The 23,583-nt window shown below is 60.1% G+C and overlaps 2 protein-coding genes across 2 annotated transcripts in view; both read left to right on the top strand.

Moving 5' to 3' along the window:
- The window catches only part of SYNPO (synaptopodin), a 44,274-nt gene extending 32,343 nt beyond the window's left edge, over positions 1-11,931 (top strand). The window contains exons 4-5 of the mRNA XM_067304782.1: positions 4,765-6,656; positions 8,583-11,931. Coding sequence (XP_067160883.1) covers positions 4,765-6,656; positions 8,583-9,386 — 2,696 coding nt within the window. The 3' untranslated portion in view covers positions 9,387-11,931. The remainder of the gene's footprint in view (positions 1-4,764; positions 6,657-8,582) is intronic.
- A 3,510-nt stretch (positions 11,932-15,441) lies between these two features.
- MYOZ3 (myozenin 3) lies at positions 15,442-23,373 on the top strand. The gene is made up of 6 exons (XM_067304701.1): positions 15,442-15,514; positions 15,984-16,138; positions 16,520-16,582; positions 16,952-17,099; positions 18,180-18,351; positions 21,636-23,373. Exons 1-6 carry the CDS (start codon positions 15,484-15,486, stop codon positions 21,796-21,798), a joined length of 732 nt encoding a protein of 243 aa, XP_067160802.1. The 5' UTR covers positions 15,442-15,483; the 3' UTR covers positions 21,799-23,373.
- Positions 23,374-23,583: the final 210 nt, after the last annotated feature.

The following is a 23,583-nucleotide window of genomic DNA, read 5'->3' as shown; positions in this document are numbered from 1 at the left end:
ATGGGGAAGCCCTGCTCTGCACCCAGAGGGGTGAGAGGGGCCCCCAAAACAGCACTCGAAGCGCTCGCGTGGCTGGTGGCCGGCAGGTCGTGGTGTTTCAAGAGCCGGGAGTTCACCAGCTCTGCAGGGCGGGAGAGAGCATCTCCTTCCCCGCCGGCTCCCTGCTGCCCGGGATTGCCGGAGCAGGAGGGGGTCGGGGAGCTCACGGGTGCCACAGGATCAGGGCTTGCTGGGGGACGCCCCTGGGGAGCCCCCGAAGCAGGGCGCGGGCTGCAGCGAGGGCTGGCGGGGCTGAATTCATTGTTCTTGGAAGAAGCCAGGACATTTGGAAACGGGCAACGTATCCTCCCCGAGCTCAGCGCGGTGGCGAGCCGGTGAGCGGCCGTGGGAAGGAAGGAAGGAAGGAAGACTGGAAGAACGCAAGAAGAGCAAGTCACTCGTTGGACTTGGATTTTTTCCTAGCCGCCTCTTAATGGCCGGAAGCCGGTTTCCAGTGTCGCGCAAGCCCTGGACGCCCTTGGCCATATATAGTTCTGCTTTAGCCCTTTCTCCGTGCCGGTCGGGCTCCCTTCAGCCCCGTGTGCGCCCCTCCTCCCTCCTCTCCAACACCTGGACGTTTTCACCGCGTTGCGCTCCATCCCGTCTGCCTGGGGCCTGGGGGGAAACCGCACAGCTACAAAGCCCGGCTGAAGCTCTCCGGCTGTCAGAGGTGGCAGGGGAAGGATTAAGGGCTCCTTTCCCGCGGCTCCTGCAGCCGGGAGGGGAGCAAGGGGTGCAGCGAGTGGCCCCATCTGCCGGCACTGAGGCCGTGCCGCCCAGGACAGGCTGGGGGCCGGTTCCTGATGCCAGGGGACGGAGGGTCCCTCCAGAGGGCTAAATACTCTTGTGCCAGGTTGAATAGCTTCATCCCACGGCTAAAATCAGTACAGTGAGGTGGCAGGGGGAGACAGGCAGTCCCAGGCGCATGTAACCAGGGCTGTGTGCATGGGAGTGTGTGCACGGAGCACGGAGAGTAATAACGCATAATAATCTTATTCTCTGTAATTTCCTCTGGGCTGCCAGAGGGTCCAGTGCTCTCCATCTGTGCAATAAAAATCAGATGCTAAGAATGATTATTAACACCACCATCGCTATTATTGTTGCTAGCAATCCCTTTCCACCGAGCGCGGAGGGAGAAGCTGTGCAATGGCTCGCACAAAATGGACACAGGGCCCAGGGCGGCTGTTTGAGCAGCCTTGCGGGGGTACGGGGATGGGGGTCTGTAAGGGGACGTCGGGAGCGGACAGCAGGGCCGGGGGTTCAGGCTGGGGGTCCTACCTTGCAGATCTCCTCTGGCCGAGCAATCGGCCCGGGAGGGCGGCTGAGGCTGGAGCAGGGACCTGCGGCATCTGCGGGCTGCGGGAGCCGCCCCGCTGGTGCCAGTGCCGTGGGGGCTGCGGGCAGAGGCTCGAGGAGGAACCGCTGAGCTGGCGGCAGTGCTGGGCTTGGTGCACGCTCGGGGCACTGACCCGTCCGTCCTGCGCATGGGTCTTATGTGCCCACACGTGCCCGTGATGCCGTCCGGCTGCGTGAGGAAGGTGTTAGCCCCTGGGCCTGGCCGGCAGCTAGTCCAGGCAGCAATTTGCTGGCCAAGAGCTGAGTCATCCCTCAGCGAGGAAGGGATCCTGCAAGGCTCCTCCGTTGCTATTGAAAGGCAGTAGCAAGAGCGAGAGGCTCCGAAATGGCTCTGCCGAGAGCTCTGCGTCTTAGGCGGCCTTGGCCTCCGAGAAGGCGTGGATGCGCACAGCGCGGCTCCCGTCTGAGCATGAAATTCGCAGACATCTGGAGCCTGCGGCTTGTTTCTCAACAGCTCCTCGGCCGTATCTCTCCCTCGCCTCGGAGAGCGGGGCAGTGAGGGCGCCCCAGCGGCGAGGGGAGCTGGTGGTGCTGGCCGCCCTCCAGCCAGCCCGGCCTCGCAGCCCGCCGGAGGAAGCCGCTTCCCCGCGCTGCGCCGCAGCCAAAGCAAATAGAAATGTTGCGCTGAACAAGGCTGGTTTCAAACGGGGGAGTTTGGACGCCGCCGTCGCTGCTTCAGGCGCGCTCATCGCTTCCAGCGGAGAGTTTCCATTGGCATTTCTGCCTTCTCTCCCCCTTGCCCAGCCAAAATCCTCCCACCGCCGGCAGCCCAGCTCCTTCGCCTCTCCCGGGTGGGCTGAAGGCTAGATCCACCCTCCTCCTCCTCCTCCTCCCTGGCCGCCTTCCTCCGTGCGGCCGGAGTGGAGGGTGGTGGGTCTGGGTGAGGAGGGGGCAAGGTGGGAGAGGAGCTATTTCTGGCGAGCAGCGAGATCTGCTCCGAGACGGAGGGCAGGAATTTACATCCTGCCGGAGCAGAGCCGCGCGGGGAGGGGACAGTGGCTGGGCGCAGTGGCCTGGCTGCGAAGTGCATGTCACAGCTTGCTGGCAACAGCGTTAATCAGCCTTGGGAGCTGGCAGCACCTTGTAAATCAGTGCGGGAGGGAGGGCAGCACTTGCCTTCGCCGGAGCCACCCAGGCTGGGTTTTCTTCCTTCTCCTCCCGGCAGCCAGAAGAGGGTCAGACGATTTCCTCGGCAGAGCGCTGCCTTCCAGAGGAGCAGTGTTGGATGCAGCTGCTCCCTGAGTGAGCACCCAGGGAGGCTGCAAGCTTCAGGCTTTGCAATGTGGGGAAAACCCCAAGGGTTTCCATAAAGACAGAGACTAAAAGAATATGGGTCGGAGCGGGCTGTGACTGCAGGCTAAGAGCGCCGGAGCAGCCCGCAGTGACCTGCCCAGGTGCCGTGTCCTGAGGACGTGGCCATGTCGGTCTGAGCAATCGTTCAGGGGCAAAGCAGGAGGACGGGGTACTGCTGGAAACACCCCAAGCAAAGGCAGGGTGCAGATGAATTTCCTCGGTGGATCGGAAATGCTCCAGCTGGAGCCACAACTCTCCGCAGAGGGAGCGTCTCCTGCTCGCCTTAGCGGTCCTGGGGCAGGTCCCTGCGACGCTGCGGCACGCAGGAGGCACCCGTCTAGCAGGGTGCATCAGGGGCAGCTCAGGGTGTGTTGGGCCATACCTGAGTCAAGGAACCAAGGCAAGGAAATGTGTCTGTAGGCAGGGACTTGCTGCCAGCAGCTGTCTGTGGGTGCTGGGGAAGGCAGTGTGGGTGCTGAGGAAGAGGAGATGCCCAGCTCAGAGCAGCTTTCCTGCTTCACCAGGAGCTTGCTGGAAGGATTTGGCTTAGTCATTCATCCCTGGTCATTCATCCCAGCAAAGCTGGTAGGCTGAACCACTGCTTAAAATATCCTGGAAGGCTCCCAAGCAGCACAGAAGGCAAGAAAATGAAAAACATGTGAACCGAAGGGGAGTGGACGCTGGCTGGGCTCGGAGGAGCTGGGCTCGGGGCAGGCGGCCCTGGCCACCCACCTCCGTCTCCTCCGCCGCAGCCCAGCCTGGGGCCAGCCCTCGCAGCCGAGGGTGCGAGGGGCCGCGGGAGCCCCACCGCGGGGGATAGTGCGGGCCCCTGCCCAGGCTGGGGGCACCCCTCGGGGGGCACCGGGGAAGAAGCTGACGGCCTGCAGCCAAACAAGGGATGCAAGCCAACCTGAGCATTGATTATTTCTGCAAGGGCGTCTCAAACAGCCAGGGGCAGGAAGAAAAAGGCAGGAGACAAGCCAGAAACTGCCCTGTTCACACCACTGCCTCTCATCCTACCACCCCCTCTCTCTCCCCATCCCCGTCTCTAACCTCCGATCCGCGCTAGCTCCCGGGCTGGCTGGCCGTGCGGGGAGCGCGGCCGCTCTGCAGACCCGGCTTTGGCTAAAAAGCCGCTGGGAGGAGGACGGGAGCTGCTGTGCTGAGCCCCGGCTGCGGCCGCCCGCGTTTCGGGGGGCGCCGGGAGGGCCGAGCAGCGTCGCCTCTCGCCCCGCTGCCGCGGGCAGCGTCGCCGTTGGGGCTGGGCGGGCTTCACGGCTGCCCTCGGGCCCCGCGTCCAGACGGGCTGCGTCGCGGGAGGCTCGGGACGCGCTCACAGGAAATTGCTCAGCCGGCGAAAACGCGTTCCCTGCAATTTCACGTCCTTCTGGACGTGAGAACCAGCTTTTGCTCTGACCTTTCGGCCAGCGTTTGCGAAGCCCGGCAGCGCCCTGAGGGGCTTTCGCGGGGTTCAGCAGGCCCTTGGCTGGCTGTTTTTAGCACGTTTGTGGTCTCGTAAGGAATGAGCTTGGCACGTCGCTCGGGCGGGCTGACGCGCGCGGCTCCTCTAGCGGCGGCTGCCACCTTGTGCCGCTTCACAAGCAAGTCCCAGCCTGGCCTGGCGCTGCCCACCAGCCCCGTTGCGTGGTCCCGTCCGGCTGACGCCGAGAGGGACAGCCGCGTCTCCCGGCTCCGGCTGTTCCCCTGCCTGCGCCGTGGCAGAGTGGGCCAGGATTTGGGGAGGGGGCCCAGGAGGAGGGACGTGCTTGCACCAGGGGCCGAATCCGTGCAAACTGCAACCTGAGACCTTCTGAAGTCTTCTGAGAAATTCCTTTCCCATACGGTCACTGTGTGCACAGCGCTGAGCCCAGCAAAACAAGCTGCCCCGTGGCCGGCTGGGGCGCCTGCAGTTTTTTTCCCAGCCGCTGTCCCGCCAGGAGAGAGGGCCGGGAGTGGCTGGGAGAGGCTGCAGCCGCGTGGCCAGGCGTGGGGACAAGGGGCCACTGGAAAACTCGTATGTGCCCACGTGGGGCCGGCGGGGGTCCCGCACTAACCCGCACTCCCCCCTCTCCCCAGGTGTCTCCCGGAGCGCCAGCCTCTCCGAGAAGGAGCTGAAGGAGGCGAAGGCACGGAGCCGGCGGATCGTGGCCCAGCTCACCACGGCGCCCGGCGCCAGCTCCAAGGGCGCGCTGCTCTTCCACCGGCGCAAGCAGCGCCTCGACGAGCTCGCCTGGGTGGCCGCCGCGGGAGCCGGTGCTCGCCATGGCGCGGGGCTGCCGCTGAGCCCGGCGCCCGCAGGCTGCGGGGCCCCCGCCGGAGCGCCCCGGCAAGGCGGCGTGGAGGGAGCCGGCGGCCCGGGGATGCAGCGCGACGGGGTGCAGACGGAGGTGCCCCACCGCGAGGAGCCGCCAGCTGACCTGCAGCAGGTCCCACTGAGCGTCTACCTGAAGGAGAACATGGCGCCGGCCAACGGCGTGCATGAGCAGGGGACCGGCGGGACACGGAGCGAGGCCGCGAGGTCCGGGCAGACGCAGACCGCCTGCCCGCCGAGCGCGCCCATGCCCGGGCCGCAGAAGAACGGCGAGGGGACGGGCAGGGAGCAGAGCGTGCCCGCGGCCGACGCGGGCACAGCCACACCGGCAAACGGCAAGAAGCCGAACGGGACGCACGGCAAGCAATACTACGAGGTCCACCTCACCTTGGCGAAACCCCAGCCTGTGAAGAACAGGACGGCCAGGCCGTTCGGGATCCAGGCGTCCGCGGTGAAAAGCCAGCCCGCAGAGCAGGGCCCGGCGCCCGAACTGCCCCCGCCGCCCACCTACGCAGAGACCCTGACCAGCCCCCCGCCGCTCACTCGGGTCCGGTCACCGCCTGCGTATTCGGCGCTGTACCCCGCTGCCGAGCAGAAACCTCTCCTGCCGCAGGGTCCCGCCTGCGGAGGCGGCAGCCCGGCCCCTCTGCCCAAAACGGGGATCCTGGAGGAGTCCGTTGCCCGGAGAGCCAATAAAAAGTCCATGTTCACTTTTGTCGAGAAGCCAAAGTTGGGCCCGAACCCTGATCTGCTGGATTTGGTCCAGAACGCAGACATCAAAAAGAAGCAGAAGGAGCAGGGAGAGGCCGGTGCTGAGGAAGAGCCATTCGCGCTCGGGGCAGAAGCTGCCAACTTCCTTGCCAGCAACACGGCCAGGGGCGGGCAGCACCTCTCACCAGCCGAGGACACTCCTGCGTGGTCCTCCTGCCTCAAGTCCCCAACTATCCAGCCGAAGCCCCAGATCAAGCCCAGCCACAACCTCACCGAGGCACGAGGGAAAGGAGCCGAGCTCTTCGCCAGGAGGCAGTCAAGGATGGAGAAGTTCATCATTGAGGCTCCGTCTCAGCCTGACCTGCTGCGGTCCCCATCGCCCACCATGTCTCTGCCTCCCTCCTGGAAATATGATGCCAATGCTTGCGTGTCACCTATGATCTCCAGGCACCCCATCAAGAGTCCCTCCAGGCCCTCCAAAACCCCTCCGGCATCTCTGTATGGAGGGGGCCTGGTAGAGAATGAGGTCTCCCAGAAGGAGCTGGAGATCTCCAAGCACCAGCCCTACCAGCTCCAGTCTTCACTCTTCATCCTCTCCCCATCCAAAGGGCCCCTGAGGTCCATGCCCCGCGGGATGCCTCCGCCCAGGCCCGTGCTTCCCGACGCCTATCTGTGCCCCCAGCAGACCTCCTGCCCCACATCTCCCTTGCCTCCATCCCCCGTCTGGCATCGCCCCGTGGGGTCCGGTGCCGGCAGGCCCCCCTCTGGCCCATTCCCTGCAGCTGCTGGGGCTGTGCCCCTGACCCATGATGGCCAGCCCGGCCCCGGGGCCCAGACTGACGTGCTCCTTGCCTCCCCGTGCCGCATGCTGTCACCCAGAGCGAAGGGAGGCTTCCAGGCGCCCAGACCGTCCTACTCCACCAGGAACGCAGGAATCGAGCCGCAGGTGTGGAAACCTTCTTTTTACTACAAGTAGCGGTGTCAAAGAGGAAACATATGTTTTCGGCTTCCCTCCGCTGGCCAAGTTGGCTCTAACTGCTCATGGGTGTGCAAAAAGCTAAACCAACCAAAAAAAAGAAAAAGAAAAAAAAAGTAGCTCGGAGGCTTTCAGGACGGTGCCCGTGCGTGGGCAGGCCCCCAGGTCCGGCAGGAGTCTCTCCGCCAGCGGCGGGCCCTGTCTCGGCAGCGAAGCTGAAGCCTCGGGGAGCGCGAGACGAAGCGCTGGCGAGCCCGTGTAATGGGAGCCGCGTGTTTGCACCGCGCGGGCTCCTGGGAGCGCAGCCAGCCCGGGGGGCGGCGCTGGCTGGGGACGTCCAGCCAGCCCCCGCACGCAGACTCCTGCGCAGCGGTTACAGGAGCCCAAGCGAACCGGCAGGGCCTCTGGTGCTTTCTCTCTTCTCTTGCCTGGAAACTTTATGGAGCATCAAGTCTCTGGCTCGGTCCCTTCCTCACCTGCATTTCCAGCTCTCTGCAAAGTGGTTTCCATCTCTGCCTGCTCCTCTGCAGCCTCTCTGTCCTGCTGACTGTTAACGGCCTCTTACCAAAGCATACCTGGAGGGGACACGCCGCCTTTCCACCCCACTGTGCCTGCTCCTGTCTCTTCTGCTGCTCTTTAGGGTTTTTTCCTTGTTTGCTTCCATGCCATGGAGGAGTTTATCACCTGCCCAGGGGACAGGCAGAGCCACACGGTGCTGGACTAGGGACGTGGGAAGTCCGTGGGGTCCCGTCCCTCCCTGCGCAGGAGGGTCCCCGGTCACGCTGGGCTCGGCCACCTTCTCCTGGGAGGTGCCTCCCCCGGCACGGCAGGCGCCAGCCCTCCGAGGTCGGAGAGCAGGGCCCGGGGATGGCCAGCGGAGCGGGATGGTCCCTGGCGAGCCCCCGTTCACGCGCTCGCCTCTCACCAGCCCTGATTTCAGCAAAGTCCAGGGAGGTGATTTACTGGTAAAACCCGGCGGCGGGCTTGGGACTGATCCTGCCGTCCCAGCTGCCAGGGTCTAATCTGTTTTGTCTGCCCCAGATCCTGCGAGCATGGCTGAGCCCTCGCTTTTCCAGGCCTGGCTTGTGCTGAATAACAGCTCCAGGAGCAGCTCTCCCGGGCAGAGAGGCCGGGGAGCGGTGCGCGGCTGTAAATCACCGCCAGGCGCGCGCAGGCCTGGGAAGCTTTACAAGACAGGGTAGAAATGCTCGCGGTGCCGTAGCTGGTAATTAGCAGGGCTGCTTGTCAGAGCTGGGGAGATGAGGGACGTGCGTGGGCAGAGGCGAGCACGCGAGGGCAGGGGTTGATGGTGGAGGGCAAAGGTGGCTTCCCTGGGAGGCACGGGGGGGGGGGAGGTGCGCTAATGCCGTGGGGATGGCTCGGACCCTGGAGGCGGATTGCCCCTTGCCCGGACGCCGAGCCGAGGAAGGCTGCGGCGGCTTCCCGGAGAGCTGTGGCACCGGGACGGTGGGTCCCGGCGCGCACCCCAACGCGTGCGGCTGGAGGAGACGAACGGGGCGGGGGGAGCGTTTCCCAGCCCCGGCCGTGCCGGCACGTGGGGCAGGTGCTGCGGCAGCTGCCCGGAGCCTCTGCAGTTCCCTTGCTCCTGCCTCCGTCTCTGTATTAACAAGCTGCCTTTTGACTCTGCTTTAATTTCTTTCATGTATCTTTTTCCTTTTTCTTAATACACTCAAGTGCACTGTCAGCTCTGTCTCCTCTCTTCCTGCCGGCTCGCGAGGAGCTGCTGGGCAGCTGGGGGCAGCGGGGTTAGGTGGAGGGGGCTGGGAGCCAGCGGCCCCCGGCTCGTCCCGCCGCCCACGGCCGGGCTCTGTCCCCTGCGTCCCCCGCGGCGCACCGCAGGGCTAAAACACTAACCTGCTCTCTGTCCCCCTCCAGGAAAGGCGGTCGTCCCTGCCCGCCTCCCCCACGTGGACGCCGCGGCCCGCGCGGCGCCAGGGCAGCGCCGACGGCTGGGCGAGCCCGGCCTCGGTGCCCGAGCTCGACGAGGGGCCCTCCGCGTCCCCGCCGTGGAGCGAGCGGTCCCCGTCGCCGCTGCGGCAGGAGGCCGACCCCAAGGCCAGCCGCCAGATGCAAGCCCGGCTCGCCAGGAACATCATCAACGCCGCCCGCAGGAAGAGCTCCTCTCCCAAAGCCGTGGGGCCAGAGGGCTCCCGGCCCTTCACCCCGCCGGCCGGCTCGGGCACCCCCAGCCTGCCGCGGTCCCCGCGGGTGCCGCCAGCCTGCGGCACCCCCAGCACCCTGGGCAGCCTCTCCCCCACCTGCAAAAGCCCCCTGCAGTCGCCCCGGGCCAACGGGCAGCGCTTCTCCACCGGCACGCCGGGGCTCGGCATGGCTGCCGGCACCAGCCCCGCGGTTGCCAGGGCCGGCTGGGCGGACGGCCACCGGCTCCAGCCCCGGGCGCTGCCCGCCGGTGCCTCCTCCTGCGCCAGCCCCCGGACCCTGGGCGCCTGCTCGCCAACCTTCAAGAGCCCCCTGCCGTCGCCCACGGTGGGCGCGCGGTCCCCCGCCAAGCGCTACACCTCCCGGTCCCCGACGGACTCGGACGTCTCCCTCGACTCCGAAGACTCGGGGGCCAAGAGCCCCGGGATCCACAGCTTCAACATCTGCCCGCGGGGCTGGAGCGGGAGCCTGCGGCTGAAGCAGGGCGGGCTCCCGCCGGGGGCCCCCTGCACCTCCTAGACCGGCGAGCCCCCGCACGCCCGCCGGGGCCGCCCGCCCCACGCGCCGGCGGCGGGCTGGGCCGCGAGCCGAGGTGCTGCCATCCCCGGGCGGCGAGGACCCAGTGGTGGTGGTGGCCACGGCCGGCCCCGGGGCGGATCCCGGCAGCTTTGCCAGCTCCCGGTCCCGAGCGGGCGAAGGCGCTGGTCGTCCGTGCTGCGTCCCCGCACGGGGTTTGCTTTCCTACCCCGGGCGATGACGTGTTGCTTCTGCGCCCACCTGGTAACAGGCCGGAGGGAAAGATTGCCGGTGCAGCACGAGGCCAAAAAGCCCCCAAACCGCCCTTTTGGCAGCAGCATCCCAGCAGCACAGGGAAGGGGCCGTGGGAAGGGCCCAGCTCATCCCGCATCCTGGCCTGAGGACGGCGTTGGAGGCCATTCCTCGTCCAGCGCTCGTGGGGACTGGAGGCCACGAGCCTGCGGGAGGTGTGAACTCCCTCGCCTTCCCCAAGAGCCCCGAGCTGGACATGTCCCCGGGGAGCCAAGGAGCCTCGTGCTCCCCCCCCCCCCCCCCGAGCGGCGCAGTCCTGCCCCACAGCCAGCGTGCAAAGGGGCCTGGCCACATCCACTCCCTCCAAGCCGCTGCGTGGCCACCAGTTCAGCTGGCCCGCGAGGACCTCCCTGCCCCTGCGCCCACCAGCAAGAGCCAGTGCTGAAACCCCTGCGCTGACGGAGGACAGCTCGTGTCCCAGGGACCTCATCGCGAACGCCCCCAACCTTGGGGCTGCAGCTGCCAAAAAACAGTGGCAAGCAAGGCCCTGCCCCGTGGTGTGGGCTGCGGGCGCTGGGAAGGCTGGGGACAGGGCTCCGTCCTTCCAGGGGCCATTGCACAGCTGAAATGAGGATGCATCCCGCGCTCTGCCTCGGCAGCGCCTTCCCGGCTATCCGACAAGGATGGGAGAGAAAAGGAGGCCCGGGGGGGGGGGGCAAGCCTGGGATGTGCAAAGAAAGCCTGTCCCCCACGCCAGCCTCCAGCCCCCGCGGCCCCAGCAGAGCTGCCTCCTCCTCCTCCAGCTGGTCCCTGGCTCCTCCGGCGTGCCGGCGGGGTCAGGTGCCTCCTGCCTGCCCAGGATCCCATGGCCCGGCTCTATTTTTACTGCCCTAACCTTTACCGGCAGGACTGCGTGGTCAGCAGGGAGAGGAGGGCAGCCGGGCAGGGGCAGCCCTGCGCGGCCCCCGCCGCTCACGGCCCCGGGGGAGCCGCCTGCTCGGCTGCGCGCGGCGGAGCGGGGCTGGGACGGGTTGTGCAGTCGGTCCCCAACGCCTTGGTGTCCCGTGCCCCATCCATCCCCCCTTGACGCCCCGCGGCCGCCCGGGGTGGCAGTGTGCCCTGGCGGGGCGGCACCCTCTCCCTGCCCGGCATGGCAGGGCCGAGCCCACCAGCTCTCCGGGAGCGTTCCCGGGCAGGGGCAAATGGCCCGGCCTCCAGTTCATATTGGTTTCATTTCTATTCAGATTTTGTGAGAGGAAAAGTTGCTTTTCCAGTCCATTTCCCAAACCCTCAAATCTTCACTGTTTTTTTTTTTTTTCTTAACATTTGACCCCTTCTCAAAGAAGTTTCCCCAGATTCTTCCCCTGGTGACCAAAGAGAAAGCCAAAGTTATTTATTGTCATGTCAAGGGGACCATTTGCTGGTTACCCCCAGTTCAGCCCAGGCAAAGAGAGGGCTGTTCCCATCCCTATCCCCCACCCCCAGCCCTCCCCCCCATCCCTATCCCCCATCGCCGTGCTCACCACTATCCCCTACCCCAGCCCCTGTAGGGCCGAGGGGCCGAGTGGGGCCGATGGCCTGGCGCAGCCACAGGTGCCAGCTGGGAGGAGGTGGCGGGGCCATGTGAGGGGCGAAGGACGTGGTGCAGGTTGCAGAGGGCTTGCGGGAGGTCTCAGTGCAGCAGGCAGTGTGGAGAGGGTCTCAGGGACGGGACGGGGTCCCCACGGGGAGCTCAGCTCCCTGCAAGGGGCTCAAGGCGGCAGTGTTGGAGGAGGCGCCGGCAGGTGCCAGAAAGAGGAGGGTGTCAGGGCCGATGCAGTTACATGGCAGAGCCTGGGAGAGCAGTGGGTGTCGGGGAGAGCAGTGGGTGCCCAGAGCATTTGGCCACACGGAGAGGGGCACCAGGTGCCCTAGTGTCCTCAGCCAGTCCCAGGGTGCCAGAGAGATGCTAGGACAGTGAGGACACAGCCCAACCCCACACATAGCAGCCCCCTGCCCAGGAGATGCAGCGCTGGGGGTGGTAGGACCTACCCTAAGACGAGGCAATGTGTTTGGGCTGTCGGGCACTGGCACATTCCCTGTAGCAGAGCATGGGGTCACCCCTTCCCTTCTCTTCCCTGGGACACCTCGAGCAGAGAAAGCCAGTGCCTGGGGCTGTGTCAGCCATCCCGCTGCTGCCCCACCAGCCTGTCCTCCTTGAGGCACACATTTCCCCTCTCCGCTCCACCAGCCACTACGACCTTCCTTTTGCCACGCAGTTGTATCCCCAGCTCAGAAATAAACTGCCATTATCCCACACCGCCTGGCTCCTTTCTGCCCCTGGGGCTGCCACGGCCTGGCTGGATGCTCCGGGGCACCCAGCCACCTCCTGCTGTGCACCCACCACCCAGCTGCTCCAACTTGCTTGCAGGGCTGCAGCAAGGAGGGGGGGTGGTGCTTTTTTTTGGCAGCTGCCACTGAGGCACAGCTGGGGCTGCCTGCAGGCTGCGGCTGCCGTTGCCTTTATCCCAGCCCCTGTGTGTGGCTCTGGAGCAGCCACATTTCCCGCTGCCCTCCGCATGTCCCCTCTGAGGGACACAAGCCTCTTCCTCAACACCAGCGCAAAGGAGCAGGGCCCGGAGGGGCTGCGGCAGAGCTGAGGCTCAGGGCAGCAAGCGGAGCCTGCAGAAAACCCATCCAGCCCCGCCACAGCCACACGCTGCCGGCCAAACCGTGGGGCCCACGGGAGCAAGGAGCATGCCAGGAGTCCTGGCAAATCTGGGGTCTGGGCGATCCTGGGAGACAGGTAACACCCAGGACCATGACAGAAGTGGTGCCAAGGCAAACGCACCCACGGACGCCCACGCAGGGCTGGGGATGCCTGGGGTCTGCTGGCCTCCTCTCTCGAGCCTGCACCAGCAAGGGCTGAGCTGTGCTCACCAGTCACACTGCTAACATGCAGCACGGGGCACAGATCCTGCCCAGGGCTCAGCATGGCTCGTCCCTGCTCTGCACAGCCCATCCAGCCCTGGCTTGTGCCCCATCCCGGGTGTGTTCCCTCCCCCCCCCCCCCCCCCCCCCCCCGCTAGCAGAATACAGGGAAAGTTGTCACCAGCTGCCAGGCGGGTGCCTGGGTACCAGCAGGGTCCGGTACCGGCAGAGCAGCTCCGTCCCCGCAGAGGTGACACTGTGACATCCTCAAGCAGGCCGGAGGGTGTGCAAACGTGTCTGAGCACTCCCAGGGCCATGCACCCACCGGCACAGAGACATGGGGTTGGAATAGATGCAGGTGCAGGCACAAGCAGTGCCTGTGCGTGGGGGGAGCCAGGGGCTGCGCTCAGCAGCCGTTGGGCTTGGCCATGCCAGGGTGACAGCGTCCCCATCCCCAAGGGTTGGCCCTGCTCCGTGCGGGGGTGACGGCATCCCTGTCCCCAAGGGTTGGCCCTGCTCCGCCCCCTTTCTCAACCAGAAATAACTGCTGTCCCACGGCCAGACCTTGACATCCAGGCTGGAGCCCAGCGCGGGTCAGGGCAAGAGGCAGGGAGCCGGCAGGCTGCTGCACAGGGCTCGCTGGGGCCACCGAGTGCTGGTGGCCAAACCCAAGCTGCAGCCTGCTCCCCAGAGCTGCAGGAGAGCATCTTCAGTCCCCGGCACGGAGGGAGTCTGAGTTGTCCCCCAGCCAGGTAGGGGAGGCAACGTGTGGGCGCGCGGGGCTTGGGGACACCCTGTGGCAGTGGGGACATGGGGACGTCGCCACCGTGGGGGTCGCAGTGTGATCTCCCATGGGACATGGCTGGTACCTGGGGGGAGAGGGCACTGGGAGGCAGGGTGAGGGAAGAGCCCGATTGCCAGTCCCAGGGTCTCGTGCCAGGCAGAGGGAAGGCTGTGCTGATGCCCCCAGAGGCTGGTTAATATTTAACGCGGAAGGATGTGGGCCCTTGTGCCAGGCACTGAGTAATGGCAGCCCCTGAGGGAACCCCTAAGTCTGGGGTAGGGGTGCTTTTATGCAACGATGCATCAGCATTGGCCCGAGGCAACAGACGCTAAGCAACACCCAAAGGGGCCATGCACGGCCCCTCTCCTTGCACTCGCTGCCGAGACGAACGCTCCAGCCGCGCGGGAGTGTGCTTGCACCCACACTCAGCCTGCGCCCGGGAGGCCTTGGGAAATTTTAGGCTGGTCTGCACTACTGCAGTCCCTGCTTTGGAAAGGCAGGGATATTTGCTTCCTGCAGCAAGGAGGCCCCCGGGTGGGCAGCTGCTGGCGCCGCCCCATTGCCAGCCCCAGCTCAGAGGCTGGATGAAGAGGCACCTGGTCAGGCCAGGGCCATGGTGCAGCTCGGGTATCAGAGCTCTCACCGGCAGCAGCGGCTGCGAGGGAGGCAAGGTCAGCCTGGCCCTGGTAGCTGAGACCCCTCGCGTGGGGCAGGGAGGATTTCCAAGTGTTGCTGGGGAAGGGGGCTGTATTCAGCACATGCTGTGAGCTGTGACCCACTTCCCCAGTGGGACCAGCCTTGTCCCTGGCCTGAGGAAGACGAGGACAGCTGGAAGCTAAGGAGCAACCCAGCCCTTGCTCCTCGTTGTAGTGCCTGGTGCCCTGCAAGCCCTGCGAGAGGGCAGTGATATCCGCGAGCCCTGGGCACAGCTCGGCCCCTCACTAGGCTCATCAGCCCAGGCGTCCGTGGGCTCGCGTACCCTGCAGGGTCAGAGTTTCAGCTCCCGCTCCAGCCAGGGCAGGCTTAAAATAGCTCCTGCTAAGTTGGAGCCGCCGGTGCAGGTGGCAGCCAGGGCCCCTGCTCACCCAGGAGGGCTGCGAGGCCACGGGGGCTGCTCTGGTGGGCTGCGAGCAGGGCTCAGAGAGGTGCCGAAGGACACCAGCTCGCTGCAGGCAGGGAGAGAGCTGGGGATGTTTTCTGCTTTAAGGAAAGGCGAAGGGGAGAGAGAACAAGCACAGAGGCCAGGTGGTGGGTCCAGGCTTTCCAAGGGTCTCAAGGCGGGTGGGGCGTGAGATGAACAAGTGACAAATCCAAAAACTGGCTGGTGCACACTGAGTGACGGCACCCAGAGGTGCTAGGCACAGCGGAGGACACCCTTCTGCTCGCAGCCGTCCACGTTAACCCAGGGAACTCCCTGCTGCGGGGTGCCAGGAGAGCGCTGTAGTGGGAGCAGCAGTGAATTTTGCACCACACTTCTGGACAGGGCTATGCTCTCTCTTGCTTCCCAGCTTGAACTGAGGAGCAGCTGAGGGTCACCAGGCTGGTGGGCCATACCGGGCAGCCTGACCTAGCATGCTGTGGACAGACTGCCATTGGGAACAGTGCCTGAGCTCCTCCCAAACAGCGAATGGAGAGTAATGCAGGAATGATGCTGTCTGGGGAGATGTGAAATGCAGCAAACAGCACAGAGTGACATTAAGAAGCAGAAGCAGGGAAACTCCAGGTAGAGGTATCTAGAGAGCACAGAGGGCAGGAGGTGCAGAGGAGGAGGCTCTTGCACTGGCAGAAAGGACAGTCTGAAGCTCAGCTGCGACTCAGCAGAGGGTGAAGAGCCGCTTTCTACATCTTTGCCCTGCTAGAGGCTGGCTACTTGGGCCTTAGAGAGCCCCAGCGCAGCACAGCACAAGCCCTTTCTTCAGCTGTTCCCCAGAGGAGATTCCCTGGCCTGGCAATACTTGTATGTTCTCCAAACCAGAGAGGGAAAACCTGGGCCCCAAGACTCAAAGCCAAACAAAGCCTGGCCTCTCCCCACAGCACACTTGGGGGCTGACACATCCTGCGCTGCAGCCGTCATCACGGGGCTGCCTCTCTCTTCCAGCTGGGCAGGAACCAGCCCCCTTCCACGGACCCACACCAGGAGTGTGACAGCAGGCGATGACCATCATGAGACCAGGACCAGGAGATGGTAAGAGACACCAGGAGGTCCTGCAGTTCCCAGGACAGCGTGGGGTGTCACTCCCCATGCCGAGGGGCTGGATCCAGCTCCGGCTGGAGCCCTTGGCCCAAGTCCCTGGGACCTTGATGTCTATGTTCTTGGTCCCTTCTCGCATTACAGCCCCAAGGGACAGTAAATGTTTGTTGAGAGCAGAAGGGGTCTATGCACTGGACCATGAGAGGTTGCTTTGAGCCTCTGGACTTGAGATAACTCCCTGACGAATCCCCACACCAAGGAAACACTGGTCACTGGCACAATTCCTGTGCGGGTGGGGTCGCAGGGCCAAGCTCTGTGAGATGCAGACCCCTCTGAGGGGCTGGTATAGGCTCTGCCCAGCCAGAGCAAGGGGATACTGCTGTCCTCTCCTTACCTTGGGCTTGGGAATCCTCCATACTACAATGACATCAGCTCCCGCTGTGCTCCTCCCTCGTGTCCTCAGCCCCCCGGCTGGACCTGGGCAAGAAGGTCAGCACACCACAGGACGTGATGATAGAGGAGCTGTCACTGCGGACGAACCGGGGCTCCCAGCTCTTCCAGCAGAGGCAGAAGCGGATGCAGCGCTTCATCTTTGAGTATCCCAGTGGCTACAGGAAGGTGGGTCTCCTTGTCGCTCCTGACACCCCAGCTCTGAGCAGGATGGCATTTCCCCAGCTTTCACAGCCTTTGCAGGAAAGCACTTCTCAGGGGGGCTCTAGCTCTCTCTCAGCAGGACTGCCACACTCAGTTAATGGCAATAAGTTTTATCAAGATGGCTTGCAAAGCCCAGGGGCCCATTGCTGGGTTCAAGGGCCCACGGCCAAGCATAAGGGCTACTCCAGGCTGGTCTGAAACTAAGGGAGAGGAGAGAGAAGCAATTGTCTGGTGGGGCTGGACGTACAGGATGGCCAAATGTCACATTCGGGGTCCACAGAAGAGGAAGGGAATGGTTCACAGTCTCCTCCACATCCTGCTAACCCCTCTCCTTGCTTCTTGCAGCTCTCGGGGACAGGAGCAGGCATGGAGAAAGGCTACCTGGAGGGAACGGCAAACGAGTGGACGGTGAGTAGGTGGAGAAGCAGTTGCTGCCCCAGGCTCGAGCATAGCTGCTCAGGGGTGACTGATGGCACCTCTGGGACTGCTGATCTCCAGCTTCTGCCCAGGGCTCTGGGCTTGAATGAGGCCTTTCTGGACAGGCACTGACAGCTCCCGCTTGCAGGCTCTGATAACAGCGTGCACAGCTGCTCAGAGGTGCTTTTAACAGTGTCCTCTGCTGAGGATTCTGGGCTGTCTGATTGCTTTGCACTCCCTTGCTCAATAGGAAAGCTGCCCTGCTAGCATCCCACCTTCTCCAGTGAACCCTGCCTTAGGCAGCAGAGATGACCTGCCCTGAGGTCTCCCCCAGTGCCCCACTTACTCTCTCATCCACAGGCGGGTGACGTCGCTGAGGGCCAGCAGAGCTACCACTCCGAGCTCCATGTGGCAGCATCGGCCCGGGGGGGCCCTCCCAAAGTGCCCAAGAAGACAGAGAAAGTCTTGCAGATGAGCAAAGCTCTCAACCCAGATGCTCTGGCCCCGGGTAAATGTTGTCTACACCACAAAGCCAACTTCACTGTGATCTTAGTACAGAGCTATAGAAATCCCTAGAAGGATCCCAGTGTTGGGGGACACCAGGTGGGAGATGGGCAAGGCACTATGGTCTGTCCCTCTAAGGCATGAGCTTGAGGCCTGTGCTCTTCACCTTACTCCCTCACTCCTCGTCTGGCCAGCCTCCGTCGCTGGAGTCTGTGCTGGTGAGAGCCACCCCTCCAGGGCTGAAACAGGTTTCTCCTCTTTACATCTATCCATAAAGCACTGCACACACCGCAGGAGCTGCGGAAATGGCAGAAGGAAGCAGTCCTGCAGGGCAGCCTCAGGGATGGGAGGCATCTGCCCTCTGGGACGTGGACAGGCAGAATACAAGCTGTGCAGAGTCTCCCTGCAATTCACTGCTCTCACAGCAGACTGGTCTGAATTCCGGTCTCTAGGTTATTTTTCCCCAGGCCCTGATATGCTCCCAGGCATTGCCCTTCTCCAGCACTCCTGCAGGACAGCCCTATTTCTTATCATTTTGCAAAGAGTACTGCAGCACAGCACAGCAGCCCCAGCCACCGAGGCAGCAAGCTGGGCCTGGAGGGAGCTAGTGAGCTGCTTCGTGCTGATGATCCTCCATATAACCATCCCACAAACTTTGGTGAAAACAGACAGTGTTGGTATGGCCTGTTTGAAAGAGCACATCAAACTGCCTCTGGAAAACAGTCTTCTTCAAAAGGAAAAAAACTAAAAAATATTTTTTAAAGGGTTCAGTTCCAGGAGCAACATCCAGGCATTTTACCCCTCAGGCCTTCCAGGTTATCATTAAAAAACATCAGAATGGGGATCAACATTAGGAAAAATACATCTATAAATATATATATTGATGTATTTATAGATATATAAACATATTTTTACATATAGATGTATATTTCCCCCCACAGCAGAAGGTCCTCCATGGCTGTGCAAAGGCAGGTCTGTTCCCAGGCTCACCTGCCCTGCACAGGAGGGACCATTAGCCCTGGATCTCATTGCCACAGTCTGGCTGCCACTGCAGCAGCAAAAGCTATCTCTCTCCCAAATGCAGGCTACTCTGGCCCCCTCAAAGAAGTCCCCCCTGAGAAGTTTAACATCACTGCCATCCCCAAGGGCTACCGTTCCCCGTGGCAGGAGTTCCTCAGCGAGAAGGACCACCTTGCGGACAGCGAGAACCAGCTGCCTATGAAACCCACTCACGGGGACTTCAGAAGCTTCAACAGGTAACACTGGCCACGGGTCTGGCTGGGGCTCAGACATCAGCCTGTGGGGCCTCTGGCTGTCTGTTCCTCTGCTAAGCCATTCTAGCCTCTCGCCTCCACAGCCCTGGAGCAAGGGGGTGGAGGGCTGTGGTGCAGCACTGGAACAGGACAAGGCACGTGGATCCCTGCTCTCAAAGCGAGAGCTGCACTAATCCTGCTCTGCCTTCCTCCTTGGGACTCCTCTGCGACAATGAAGCCTCAAGGAGGAACAGCACATGCTAGCCTGCAAGGAAAAAACACAATAAATAGTCCATGCCCCCTTTATACACCAAAGGGGAGCAGTGTAAACAAAAAAAGGGCTCAGGTCAATCTTTTCCTGTTGAGAAAAGGCAAAGAAAATATTAGAAGCTCCGTTCTGGCCCCTCTGCAAAGGTCCCTGCTTCCAGTAGTTCCCCAGTCCTCATCTCAGCTCTGTCACTGCCTTGTGCAGCCCTGAGCACTTGATCTCACTGGGTAACCTCAGACCGAGGGATGACCACTGAAATCTGGGAGGACTTCTCCAGGACTCATTCACGCGGTCCTGGAGAAGGAATTGCCACAGTTCCCAGCCAGACTCAGGTCTGGGCTGGGTAGAAGAATGACAGCAGACAGCGTCAAGTCTCAGTTTTCTTAAGGTACCCAAGAGCTGCTGGAAGCAGTGGGAGGTACAAGGTTAATCTTTCCACAAGGTGCTAAAATGTCACCAGATTCCTTCCAAACACAGTCGTGAGACTGAAGTCTCCAGACCTTTTACTGGTGGCTCAGCCTGGCAAGCTCCACATCCTATCCTGAGGCTGCTTCCGACAGAGCACTGCTGGTGTGCCTCCTCAGAGCCTCCAAACTACACTGGGGTTGAGGTTAGGATGCTGGTGCAGAAACCCTCAAGGAAAATCAACTCTCTGGAAAGGTGTTTGGTGAGGATTCAGGAGAGGGAGTTCTGGTGGTAGCAAAGTACCTGCAACACAAGCTAGAGTAATGAGAACTGAACTTTTAAAATGAACATCTTCTCAAGGAATCTGAAAACTGAGGCCCTGGCTCTCCTGCTCACTGAAAGCCTCTTTCATAAAGATGAAAAGATGCTAGTCCTGGTGGCCTGGCCAAAGTCACCTTCCAATAGGCAAGCTGTGAGTGCCTGGACTCCCACTGGAGTTCCCTACTGAGATATAGCACTATTCCCACTTCAGACTGTCTGCAGCAGTGGTGACCTCTGTAGACAGCAACTTTATTGAAGCCTCACCGTGCTTGGATTTAAATCACATGGAGCATCACTGCTCTGCTTTGAAAACTTGGCAGAAGGGCATTGCAGGGGGACTAGCAACCCTTCCACACTGAAAACATGGCTCTCTGCCGTCCCAAAGGGCAGAGATCAACCTGAACCCGGGCAGAGTGGAGACAATGCTGCCATTGTCCCTTTGCTGCTCTCTGATCTTCTCAGCCTCAGCACTGGAGCTTTGCCCTAGTGCCTGGCAAGCTGCACACTTAAGACCTGTGTGTTTCCTCTTCCATATCCTCTCCAGGGAGGCATTCTTCCCCATGCATCTCCATACTGAAAGTGTGACGGTGTTCTGATCAGTACTGGAGCGGGAAGGAGAGAAATGAGAGAGGGAAGGGAAGAGATGGCAGGGTTAGCAGAAGGAACAAGAACCCAGAGGGCAGCCAAGAGAAAGCAGGCTGAAGTCCAGTCAACTGTTTGAGGGAAAGCGTGGAGAAGCAAAGGAGCTGTATTAGCAGTTTCCTTAGTATCTCCTTCCAGGTTATTCAATCATCTCAAAGTTTCCTGGTGCAGTAACATCAGAGGAGGTGCTGTTGAGGGAGAACAAGAAGCTGCTGCAGACACTTGGCTCTTTTCTTTCAACATTTAGCCATGTTTCTGCCTCAGCATTTATTTATGGATGGGGACTGAAGCAAGGGCATGTTTCTGAATAATGCTTTGCCCTGTACCATTTCTCCCCTCTCGCATGCTGCCTTTCTATTTAAAGTCTTGAACTGTTATTTAATACAGATGGATGCTAATTTAACACCAAGCCTCTTGCCACCTCCTCTAATTCTTCACTGAGGCATAAAGAAGCAGAGAGCCAATCCACTTTTAACTGTTTTTTTATGGTCCTCCAAGCTGTTGGCTTTTAAATCACTTCTCAGTTCATCAAATACCAAAATGCAGAAAAACATGCTTTTTGGATCAAATCAGCTAGTGAGAAGCCAGCAGTCTTGCCTATAGCAAGGTGAATCCCAGCACAGCTCACATTTGTCACAGGCCAATGAGAAGTTCACCATCTCAATAGCAACTGCATTAAAGCAGACTGATTTATTCCCAACCTTAAAAATTCAGGTTGTGGTGCAAAGATATCCAGCTAGCTTGCTAAGGTGTGTCACCTTGAGAGAGAGCAAGAACACAGCTTTGAAAATGACTACCTTTTCCCAGAGAGGGAGAGAATATCTGAAACAAATCTCTCCCATTTACCTTCTCCCTCCTTATTTCTCCCTAGGATGCTGTTGCAAAACAGTGCCACGTTATTCATGTTAGAACAACACTTCCCAAAGCAAACATTCCCAGCTATGCCTCATTGCTAGATCAGCGTACATGCACTGCTCCAAACCCAGCATTTCCTGGCTCTTCAGGGGCCTGGTGCTCTGTTCCTCAGCCCCTTTTCACATTTCTCCAGAAAGGGATGACAGCTCTTGCCCCCGCACTGCTCCTCCTGTTAGTCATAGTTCAAAAGAAGCTGTCCCAAAACACAGACTGGAGTGAAGGCCAAGAAAAAGACATTTGCCTGAACATGTGCTAGAGCAATCAGGAGGCAGCACTAACATAGCCTCAGTCCTTAACCGAACACATTAACTGCAGATGAGTCCCTTTTTAAAGATCAGTGGGCTCGTCCCTGTCACCTGCTCTCCTAATCTGATCCTTTTCACATACAGCACATCTCTATGGCTGTTGGTAGAGCCCATAAAAAGAGAGACTATGGCTTCCCCTCTCCCCAGTATGGCCACTAAAACTCGTGCACCACAAAACACTATGTGAAACCTGCCAAAGCTTCAGCTGAGGTTCACTCTATACAACAGAAGTATCTTGCTAGGCTAGCAGAGATTATAATGGCATTTTAGGCAGGAAGAAAAGGGCTGTCATTTGCTGCAGGTCTTGTTACGCTGCTACCGGGCTCATAAGGAGTGAAAAAGTCCAGATCTGCTTTTCCTGTCCCTCACCATTACAAACATGCACAACCTCTCTCTGTGACGAGCTAAGTCTACCTTCTCTTGTGATGCAGGACTCCCATCCCATTTGACAGAGCACAAATCAGTGACACATTCTCTATGCCTGCAATGGAGTTTGATAACCTGAGCACTCTGGAGCTGATTTCCCACAGACGCAACTTCAACAGAGCACCGCAAGGTTGGGTACGGATTCTACCAGAGAGCGACGAGCTGTAAGACACTCCCTTCCCCATTGCCACGGATGCTTTTCTTGCTAGACTCAAACATACCTCGCACAGTAGGGCAGAAGGGAATAAATATTCTTGCCTACGCACTTCATGAAAGCTAAGCTAATGGTCTCAGGTTGTCATCCTTTTCCAAGGGATTTGAACAAGCTCAATTTGGGACCATTTTGAATCCCTCTCATACCAGCCATTGTCACAAGGGCATTTAGCACTAGCCTAACCAGCCAAGTTCTCATCTCTAACGCAAGATCTCTCTAAGCTCCTGTAACCATCATTGTACAAAATATCCTGTACAGGCTGTCCTCTCCCCTACGTCGTGGAAAATGGCAGAACCACCAGCTGTAACATCCAGTTGTCTTGCTGCTTCTTCACTGACACACAACACCAACTTCAACAGGTGGTGCCTTTGCAGAGAAATTCCATCTTAAGGACAACTGTACATCTGTCATTCTGGTGAGAGGAGGTGACAATTGAAGAACATGTGCAAAACAAGTTACTAGCAGCTTTGGCATGTTAAAAACTGTTACCTTGGGCTTGGTTGAAAAACAAATGCTGAACTGGGCATTTGCCTGTTTACCAACATACATACAGCACAACCTGGATATATGGGAGGGGAACAACATCGTGAGTTGGAAACTTGTGCCACAAGCTTTCTCCACAAGCTGCTGGCTAGTACTTTGCAGTTGTCATTTTCCCTTTCCTGTCTGCATGCCTTGCTTGAATGTCTAAGCTCTCGGTTAAGTTATGCTGGATTTGCTTTACACAGTTGGTCAATAAGGATCAGGCCCCGTCTGGAGCAGATGCACAGCACAACTGCACCAGTCTGGGGAGTCTGCAAGATACTGCAGGTGTCAGGATATACCGGTAACTTAAACATAAGTGGGAAGGAAGAACAGCCCAGCCGTGTCTCTAAAGCAAGCACAGACTTCTCCATGAATATGAAACAGTCAGCAGTGAGGCCTTCACTGCACAAACTTTTTCACCAGTGACTTGCAATGGGATGTGCAGTAATGACAGCATAATGACAGTCACCAGGAACGTTTGGAAAACCCTGCTTATAGCTAACAGAAATCTCTAAGTTAACATGCAGTCTCTACATTTGTTCAATTGCTTTTGTCAGGTCCTTAATGTTACCCTTATTTAATCTTGCAAAAACAGGGGAACATTTATTTTAATCAGGATAAAAATACTGGTTTCTACCACTATAGATAAACCAGGCAAGTAAGTTTTGTATGCCAGTTTTGTACGCAGTTAACAGCAGCCTTAATTGTAAAATGTATTTCCAGTTCAGTGAAGACAGATGTGCAGGGGAAATCCCACAGGGGAATTCTGCTCTAACACCACATCATTCAGAAGGAAGCTTTCATTCCTCTGTTCTTCTCCTAGAAACACAACAGGACAAACTAATGGGAAAAACGAAAAGGTCTGCTCCGTAAGTATTAAAAACTTATGATGCCCAAATACGGTCCAGTTCCAAACCCATCTCTTTCCCGTATCCATCAGCTGAAGAATGTGTGTACCTCTGGGGACATGGTTGGAAAAAAAATAAACGAGCCAAAATGTAAAGCCTGCCCGAGTCTGAGATCTGTCTGACTGGTGCTCATGGGCACTGACTGAAGAGAGTCAAGTCCAGAGCAATGGCAAACGATGCAGCCTTCCCTTCCGGACCCATCAGCAGGGCCTCAGCCAGCCCTGTAGCACCACCCTGGGATGGTCTCCTATCAACAAAAGTTAGTTACCTGCGCCCAAAGCCCAACTTCCTCTCCAGAGCAGAAAG

This window comes from Apteryx mantelli, chromosome 14 (assembly GCF_036417845.1).
Source record: "Apteryx mantelli isolate bAptMan1 chromosome 14, bAptMan1.hap1, whole genome shotgun sequence".
NCBI lineage: Eukaryota > Metazoa > Chordata > Aves > Apterygiformes > Apterygidae > Apteryx > Apteryx mantelli.
The sequence above is the reverse complement of the archived record's forward strand: the minus strand, read 5'-3'. Positions and strand labels throughout refer to the sequence as shown.

Excerpts from the sequence above, each read along its gene's own strand:
- MYOZ3 (XM_067304701.1), top strand. The coding sequence starts at position 15,484 with ATGACCATCATGAGACCAGGACCAGGAGATG. Across the intron at positions 15,515-15,983 it reads GAGACCAGGACCAGGAGATG|CCCCCCGGCTGGACCTGGGC; the intron begins GTAAGAGACACC and ends TCGTGTCCTCAG. Across the intron at positions 18,352-21,635 it reads GACTTCAGAAGCTTCAACAG|GACTCCCATCCCATTTGACA; the intron begins GTAACACTGGCC and ends CTTGTGATGCAG.